Genomic DNA, 9650 nt, shown 5'->3' with positions numbered 1-9650 from the left:
TGATACCGTTCTGTGGGTAAGCTGCAAAATGTAGAGCTGAATTCTTCTGCTGCCGATCTGAAACTGTTCATTTGGCGAACAATACCTAATGTTTAATTTGTCATAACTTGTGAAAGGTAACTTCCTGCAAAGTCTCAACTGCATTTTAATTCTGTCCATCAAGGACATTTGAACATTAAATAAAAAATAAAGAAAATGCCTGACAGCCAAAGAAATTTCAGGAGCCTAAGCAAAGGTAGGTGCCGGGGGCTATAGCGGCGAGGTTGGCAGCAGAGGCCCCTTGGGGGAGGGGGACAGTCAGTGGGGAGGTTGGCTGGGGTTGGTGGTCATGTTGTAAAAGCCAGGGGGTGGAATGGAATACCTGGGAGGAGCCTGATCAGGAAAAGGGGCAAGTAATGGAGGTGAACCCCCTTTCCCACCCAAGGGCCATGACGGCTAGCATGCTGGGCTCCCCCTCACCCTGTTCCTGACCTCTCCCTACTTGCCTCAAGATTGTGGCTGGGCGGGAAGTGGCCCTTAAGTAGCCAATAATTGGTCAGTTGAAGCCCTCAATCGGGGTGAGGAAAGGCAGGCCACCTAGGCCTCATCCACCCCTTGTAAAATTTCTGACAGGCCGAGGACGGTTGGGAGGCAGGTAAGAAGGTCACTCGAGGAATTGTACAAGCCCCTATATCTGCCAACCTGCCAGTGGGGACCCATAAAATACTATCCCATGAATCTGAGAATCTGTCTGATTGTCAAAAAAAAAATCCAAATAGTTCACCAATATCCTTTAAGAAAGGAAATCTACTATCCTTACTTGATTTGGCTTCTATATAATTCCAGTTCTGCACTAAGATAGTTGATCCCTAACTGGTTTCTGCTACAATACATCACCATACAGACTGAAAGGAGTTCAGGAAGAAGGTCCATCACCGCCTTTGCAGAGCTGGACAACAAATTATCGTCTTGCCAGCAATACCTACTTTCCAACAATGACATTTAATGAATGCTTCTCAAATTTTTCTCTCCAGTTCCTTAACCGAAGAAATAACACATTTAAATTATAAAGATTAATGCTAGCATTAGAACAGCAGAGGTAGGAATATTAATCAAGCCGGCTTAGCAATCATAAGATATCATGCGGACAATTATTAATTAATAAGTCTAAGTTGCTTTTTCTTAGTTTTGTTATTTCTGAACAATGTTTGGAAATAGAAGAGAAGGCAAATTGCATTGGACATGCAGGTGCAAAAATATTTGAAGATTATTTTGTTCCTGAGTTGGAGCTGCTGCAACATTAAGCTGAACATTCACTGCAGGTGGTAACTCTAGCAACTTTGGAATTAAATTTTCCTACAATAGAACAGTGACTACACTTAAAAAGTACTTCATTGGTTGAAGTTTACAACTTGAGGGTTTGAAATGCAAGTTCATTCCAATCCTTTAGGTTTACATTATCAAAACTATTTTCAAACCATTAAGGTCCTTGGGGTCACAATATGAAGTATACATATTTCCTGTAAATCACAGATTTTAGCAGTGGTCTAATTTGCATTTTCACTTATTACAATGGTTAATTTCAGAGTTAAAAATATATTGAGAAGTTCCCCATGAGTCAAGTGTAAGACCTGGATCTGGATTGTTCTGCAGTTCATCTGATGCTACTTGCTTGGAGATAAATATTAAAAAGCATTTTTTAATATTAAAAATATTAAAAAGTAGGCTTTGATCATATCGATGTTTAACTGTCTGTCATTAACAGTTGTGCTGCTGTCATGTTTCCTACATTACAAAAGTGACTACACTTCAAAAGTACTTCATTGGCTGTAAAACGCTTTGGGGTATCCTGTGGCCGTGAAAGGCACAATATAAAAAATCTCTTTTTAACCATCCTTAGGTGGCATGGGCTAGGGAGTGGTGATAGACTATTAAGAGAAAGGTGTTATTGACACCACTACATAGTAAGGACTTGATTAGGTGACCTTTGACCTCAGATGCCTCAAAAGCTACACCTAAAATATTACACATCACAATCGATTGTAACCTGTTGCTGCTGTAAACCATGCAAAAGTTTACAGCAAGGGTTAAGGAACAAAAGCAAAATACTGTGGATTCTGAAAATATGAAATAAAACAGATGATGCGGAAAACAGTCAGCAAGGCAAGCAGCATCTGTGGAGAGAGAAACAAAGTTAACCTCTCAGGCTGATGACATTTCATCAGAACTGTTGAAGAGTTAAAGGTCATCTGGTCAAGCTTACGTCATGGAATAATATTGATAATATCTTCCCTTCGTTTTAATGACATCAGTGTTAAACAGTGTTTAAGTCTGAAGGGAATTTCCTCATGGGGTTCCCCATGTTTAGCAATGCTCACCTCTGCAGGTTGTGCAAAATGAAAATGAACAAGCTTAATAAATAGGAGCTCAGTGGGCTACTCTTCAGTAGGACTTCACTCAGCAGAGAGGGAGAGAGACGGTAAACAAAGGATCCTTCAGCAAAAATCTCCTCAGCATCCCAGAGTTAAAGATGAACAGAGCAGCTACTCTGACCATCCTTATCCTGCTTCTGTGTGCCATTACTGCACAGGGTATGTCGACATTTGTGGACTAGTATTTTGGAGTGGAAAAGAGTCTTGAATTTGAGTTAGTAACTTGTTTATTCCACCCTAGTATATATATCGGAGTGTGCTCCTCAGTTATAGGGGGAAAAGAAGCTTGAACAAATTTCATTTTATGACTAAAATCTGTATTTAATAATAACTTTTGAAATGTAATGACAGTACAAAGAATCATTTTAAGCTCCCTTTAATCTGAAACTCCATAACTTGGAAATGATTGTTGTTGATATATGAAAAAGTGCTTAATGCCTTTACAGCAGCCTTCCCGCAGCTGCTTTTTAAGGAAGTGTTCATCTGTGTACATTTCATGTATGCCTGGCAGCAGGTAGAGGAATCCTGCATGGGCGAGTTAACCCACTCACTGATGCTGCCTACAGGAATTTCTGGGTCTGAAATTTGTCTTTGCAAAATCGTGTAAATTATGCAATTATGTTATCTCTAGGCTAATCTCTAGCTGCTCCCAGCATGTCAGGCATAGTTTAAAAAAGCATTCTACCAAACTTGGGACAATTAATATTTAATAGCCTGGCATTTTGATGAATTTGAGTTTTTGGCGATGGTTGCCATTAGAAAGACCCTTGTTTGCTCTGATCCAAAGCCAAAATTTGCCAGGTCCAGGGAAATTATCCGCAGCAATGATGATCGTAGTGATCCAAAAAGCTTTGAGATGGTGCTACCACTCAGAAAAACCCACACAGCTCAGTACATATGGGGACAGCAGTACTTCTCCTTAGCAATCCAGTTGCCGTTAGTGCAGAAGAAAACAGCAAACTTTTAAAATTAGCACGTAGCACATTGCCTTGTCTATTCTTGATGTTCTGCAGGCCATTGTTGACGGTTCACAAATTGTCAATAACTCTGGGCAAATCAGAAGGGTATTTGGAATTCAAACGTACCTTTCTGCTATTGGTTCAGCAAACTAATAGTAAATCTGAGATTCGTTCTAAAACTTAGTAGCAATCACTAGTAAAATTCACTAATTGAAATGAATTTAGTTGGTTATCAGCTGAATAAAATAATTTATCAATTTCAAAAACAGTTCACAGATAGTGTAAATTTTTTGTGCCTTTAGTCTATGTACACACTAGCTTGTCATTTCAAGAACCATGCAGTGATGCTGTGGCATTATTTAATGTGCCACCTGTTTAATTTTATTGGATGTCTGATTCATTGTTCGTCCAATAACAATGCATTTGTTTGACCCGACTCTTCAGCGCTTTCTGAAAAGATGTTCTCCCTAAGTGTAGATAAAAGGTGACTAAGTTAAGGTTAAGGGAGAGAGATAAACAAAAGAAAGAAAAGCTTTTTAACCTACAACAACAATTAAAATATGTAAGCATGAGACTCCAAACTTATAAAGACATTGGGCTGTAACGTCTGAGCTCCAGGACAGTGCAACCTTGGGAGGGGGGCGGTGGCAGGGCTAGTTCCCAAGAAAAGTTTGCACTCAATTGTCTGGAAGGTGCAATCTGATGGGTAATTGCCCTGCACTGGGAACCTTCCAAAAATGCGACTTATATAGCAAACTTCGGATGGTTCTGACTGTGTTACATAGCTACCCAGAATAAATTAGAAGGGCTAAAACCACTTTTAACTTCTGGCTAATTATTGTGCAGACCCACACCAACCTTCCCACAGTGCTCTCCCCACAACCCTGAACCCCATGGGACTCCTCCCAACACCCTGACTACCACCCCCCACATTGGGATACACCCACAGGATTCCCCCCATGGATCTGCCCCCAAGGCCCAACTCCCAACTTTCACCACCTCCCCGCCCCCAAGACTTGACCCAACTCCCACCGTGGCCCGATCTGTCCCATCTCCCAAGGCCCAACGGACCCAACCCACCACCCCGAGGCCTGGCCCCAACTCCCTCTGAGACCTGACCCAACCTCCCTGAGGCTTGGCCAAACTCGGCCTCCCCACCGAGACCCAACCCAGCTTCCTCAAGACTTGAACCACCACCCGCCTGAGGTCTAACCTGAACCTCCACTCAGAGATCCAACCTGACCCGACACCTGCCCCCCCACCCCCCGAGGCCTGACCCAACTCCCTTCCCTGAGGCCCAACCACCCCCCCCCCATTACGAGAGACAACCCAATCTGAGCTGCACCCCCCCCTACCCCACCACAAAATCCCTGCCCCACTCACAAATTCTACCCACATACCTTATACACTTACCTACTTCCTGGCCTGTCTAGGAACTTTAAACTTGGCTGGACCTTTAACTTACCTCGTTTATGGCAACTAGCGCTGTAAAAATGGGGGTGTGGCCTCCTTGCATTCGACAAAGCTGCCCTTGACACTGGGCCCTGGGGATGTGCTGCACTGCTCAGATCTCACCCAGTCTAAGTTGGAAGGTCAGGTGAGATGGGATAGAAAAATATTTTGGGTAAGAAAATAGGAGCGGAGTGGCGATCCGACGCTGATTGCCATTCATCGGCTAACACATCCATTCTTGTGATGTACTGCTTTCCTACACCAATTGGAAAGCAAAAAGACCCATTGCTCAATTAGATGATGCTTGACTATCAGCCAAACATCCTTTTCCCGCACCGATTTTCAATATTTTTATATCTGGCAATGAGAAATATTCAAAGAAAAAGTCAAAAAACCCAATTTTTTAAATGTCCCTTTAATTTTTCTCAAGGGTCACACACAGCAGCATCCTGGAGATTAATTGCAGCTCTCCAGCATGAGGGGATGATTCCGGCCATCAGGGCTTATAATGAGATGTTAAAGTATTGAAATTCGGTTCCCGATGTGGGGTGGTGGGAAATGCAGATTGCCATGGACGGGTGGAGCAGCGGATTGCAAACCGATTTCATGATGGCATAAAACCGATTTTTTGTCTTCTCGCCATATTGTGCGCTCACACCACCAAACATGCCCAACGCCAACAGGGGTAGAAAATTTGGTCCTTGGAGTGCAGTTCTGATTGCAATGTTATAAAAAGTATATAGAGGAAGTGAAGAGGGTGCAAGGATGATACCAGAAATGTATGGGTTTACATACCAGAAAAGAGTGACAGGCCGAGCCTCTTTTCTCTTCTGAATAAAAGACCGAGGGGTGACCGAATAGAGGGCTTTAAAATTATGAAAAGTTTTGATAGAGTGGACTAAAGAGAATGTTTCCTCTTATGGGGAATGAGCTCAACTAAAGGCCATCAATATAAGTTAGTCACCAAGAAATCCAAAAGGGAATTCAGAAGGAACATCTTCACTCAAAGGGTGATAAGAATGTGGAACTTGTTACCACAGAGACTGGTTGGGGTGAATAGCCTAGATGCATTTAAAGGAAAACTAAACAAGCAAGTGAGAGAGAAGGGAATAGATGGTTATGATGGTAGATTTAGATGAGGAAAGATGGGAGGAGTTTCAGCATAGCTTGCGGGGAACAGATCAACTTGATAGCAATCTCCTGACTTTATGTTTAACTGCTCTTGTTTGGTTTTCAGAAGTTTACTCTTTAATAATGGTGAATGTTGACAGCCCCTCCATTATTTTTGCTGCAACATCCAGGTCGTTGTATTTTAATACCATGTAGGTGAACCTCTCTGTAGGCATGCTGCTAATTAATCTTGAGGATGGATGCTCTCTGCAAATGAGTGCTTGTAGTTTTTGAGTATTAGGATAGATATACTCTATCACAATAGGTTACATACAGAAGAAATATAAATATCTCAATGTAGACACAAAGCATGAGGTTCTCCCACTTCAACTGATAATTGAATATAATTTAAAATACCTACTCACAGGCATTCCGATCCCAGGAATCCAGGGACGCTGTAAATGTATCTGGACTACCTCCAGGCCTATTGACCCAAGGATTATGCAAAGTATGAAATATATTCCCAGAGGATCTCATTGCGTGACGACAGAGATAATGTGAGTAAATGTATCAGAGCCTTCCCTTGTACCAAAGAACTGGCACCTTCTTTTGCTTTTTATTATGTCTATTTAACTAAATTGTGCTCTTTGTTACAGTCAGTTTGGATTAATTGGTGCCTATGAGGCATAATCTAAGAGTTTTCTTTTAATTTTTTGCTGAATTCTCACCTTTCAGTGGGGGACTTGCAATTTCTGTGGGTTAGATTTTAAAAGTTTGCTTTCTCTTCACAGTGTCACCCTGAAAAATGGCAAGAAATTATGCGTGAATCCTACAGCCCAATGGGTGAAGATCATCATTAAAGCCAAGAAAGGTTGGTGTTTCTTAGAATTTGGATGAAAAAGAGAGAAAAACTTTCAATTACATCATGGTTTTCATGACTGCTGCACATCCAAGAGCTTCACAGCCATTGAAGTAATTTTTGAAGTGTAGCCACTGTTGAAATGTAGGAAATGAGGTAACTAATTTACACTCAGCAAACTCCCACAAAGAGAAATGTGACATTGGCCAAAGAATCTGCTTTTTGTGATGTTGCTTGAGTGTGATGATTTTGATCCAGAAACAGCGCAGTAAGAAAGCTTTGTATTTTTTTAAAGGTCTGTGGAATCTGTGATTGTTATTAAGATTGTTAGAAAAAGACGTTTAAGAGTTTGCATCAATTGTAAATGTTCAATTGTAATTTTCTTGGATAATAAAAGATACTGGCCCATGTGACCTGGTGAACCTTGATGTCGAAGCAGTACCAACAGGAAGGAAGATACAAAGGACCCATGTGGTTGACAGACACACAGGCCAGAATTTTACCTTTGATGTGCGAGCAGGCACCTGACACGCCCGAATGTAATATGATGTGTAATGACATCGGGCGTGCATCCCAATGTTATCTTGTTCGGCAGGCGCGTGCTGGAGTCGGCTGCGCACACACCGATACTTGAAAGGCCTATTAAGGCCATTAATGAGCTAATTAACTTGAACTTTATGCTGCCCATTCAACCTAACGGTTGGCAGGCAGGTGAAAAGACCAGGCGGCCTTTACATTTTTTAGGAAACCTCATCCACAAGCGGAATGAGGTTTCCTAAAGCTAATACAAATTAAATAAAAACTTTATTTTGAATTTTAAAAAATGCTCCATCTCATGTGACACAGTCACATGAGCTGCCTCGAGGAGATTGAAGCACTCTTTTGCATGCATGCGTGAACTGCATGCAAGGCCTGGCTTTTCCTCCTCCCCCCTGCCCGCACAGGTAGTGCTCAGCACTGTCACTCACGATCCACACAAGGCAGGCCTTAATTGGCCTGCCCATGTGAAATCACGGTGCGGAGCTGATCATGGGTGGTGGTTGGCTTCCCGACCGCCCCCACCCATTCCCTCCGAGCCAGCCCGACAAGGGAAAAATTCTGGCCATAAGAGAACTGCAGACACGAAGGGTGGCTATTAGCAGAGGAGCTGGGGGGTGAAGGTGATCAGTGCACATAGAAAGACACAAAGAGAAAGCAGACAGAGACTGAAAGAAGAACACATTGAATTCTTGTGAGGAGAAGAAGCAAATCATCTTCAGGAGGGGGAAAATTTTTCTGTTTGGCAAAAAAGGAGACAGGAGCTTTTAGATGAACTGTGGGAGCTGGCTGGAAATGTCCAAAAACTGGAAAGCTGTGAATACCTCAGAGACACTGTAGAATTGGGTGTTTTCCCAGAAGTTTGGGCCAAACTGTGAACCGGGGTGCTATTAGTTGAAAAGGAACTCTGGAGAGCTACACCATTAGGACTCTTGTGACCTGAGGGAGAGAAGGTTCACTGAAGCGTGCCTTGCTGATGATAATTGTACTTTGAAACTCAAAGGTGCAAGCTGTTGTTGGATAGGACTCTCCATCTACCCTGTGTGAATGAAGAACAGCATATTGTGGAACTGTGTAACTACATTGTGCTACATTTGTGCAGGGAGTGATGCATCTGTGTATGGTTGCATAATTAATTAAGTAAACCCATTCCCCCATTTTATTACTTGTAAATATACTGGAATGTTCCTTTGTTGTATTAACTATTTAAAGTGAAATTTATTTTTTTATTAGAAATATCATTTGCCCACTAATTCATGTTTAATTTGTGTTGGTTCTGATTCGTGTTAATGTAAAAGTTACAAAAAGTGAAATCTTGTTGATAATTTCTTTATTTGTGGGTCATTTAGTAAATTTGGTTATTTTGGTTTACGGTTTCCCAACGGGGATCATAACATGAGGGATAAATATTGGCCAGGACACTGGGGATAACTCCCCTGTTCTTCTTCAAAATACTGTCATGGGATCTTTTATACCTTTACAAGCAGGCAGATACATCTTGGATTAATGTCTCATCTGAAATGTGGCACCTCTGGCAATGCAACGCTCCCTCAGTGCTTCACTAAAGTGTCTGAATAGATTTTTCTGCTCATATGAATACAAAACAAATGGCAAAATATAGATTTTACTTCTAACTTGTCTCCCTTCGTCTCCTCCTCCCTTCTGCCGAAGCTTTTGTCTTCGCACTAGCAATAGTCCTGCTCGTACCAGTTTCATACAGTATTGACAATACTTAGCAATGAGGTTCTAACTTGCATCATTGTTGTAATGTACCTTTTACTAGAAGGGAGGCACTTTCTTTCTAACCCTGTAATTTCCATGGACATTGATAATGTTGCTCATCTTATATATTATTGTCAGGTGTATAATATTCAATAACATATTTAACGAAGACATTTTGGAGATCATTAAAAGTGGTGTAAGATTTGCAACTGAAAATTTAATTTAATTTTTCAGCTGCCAGACTGCGCAACTGAGTAAGAGACCCTGATTGGATGGACTTGATTCCACATCCAGATCACCTGAAATATGAATGCTGCAATGAAGAGAGCTTTAGTCAGTGTGCTAAATCGCTAATGTCATATTTCTGACAGATTGTTCTATCATTTCCTCTTCGTTTTTGTTAAGAATTTTCCCATCTCTCAAGCCTGTTGCTTATTAGAATTTTAAGCAGAGACAAAGAAATCAATTAAAAAGTACAATGCAAACAAGCTTTGTACCTTGTTTGAGGCTTTTTTTCCACAGGAAATAATGCATGTAGTTTTTACAACACTGTTACAAATTGTATTGTGACTGCATTCAATTTGTTTTCTGCTTTCTATA

The 9650-nt window shown here is 41.4% G+C and overlaps 1 protein-coding gene across 1 annotated transcript; it reads left to right on the top strand.

Moving 5' to 3' along the window:
- The first annotated feature begins 2458 nt into the window (after nt 1-2458).
- On the top strand, nt 2459-9355 carry LOC121284763 (interleukin-8-like). The gene is made up of 4 exons (XM_041200389.1): nt 2459-2570; nt 6360-6489; nt 6724-6803; nt 9285-9355. Exons 1-4 carry the CDS (start codon nt 2510-2512, stop codon nt 9302-9304), a joined length of 291 nt encoding a protein of 96 aa, XP_041056323.1. The 5' UTR covers nt 2459-2509; the 3' UTR covers nt 9305-9355.
- The last annotated feature ends 295 nt before the right edge of the window (nt 9356-9650 follow it).

This window comes from Carcharodon carcharias, chromosome 1 (genome assembly GCF_017639515.1).
Source record: "Carcharodon carcharias isolate sCarCar2 chromosome 1, sCarCar2.pri, whole genome shotgun sequence".
Taxonomy (NCBI): Eukaryota; Metazoa; Chordata; class Chondrichthyes; order Lamniformes; family Lamnidae; genus Carcharodon; species Carcharodon carcharias.
Note: the sequence above shows the minus strand (reverse complement) of the source record. Positions and strands in the feature narration are given on the sequence as shown.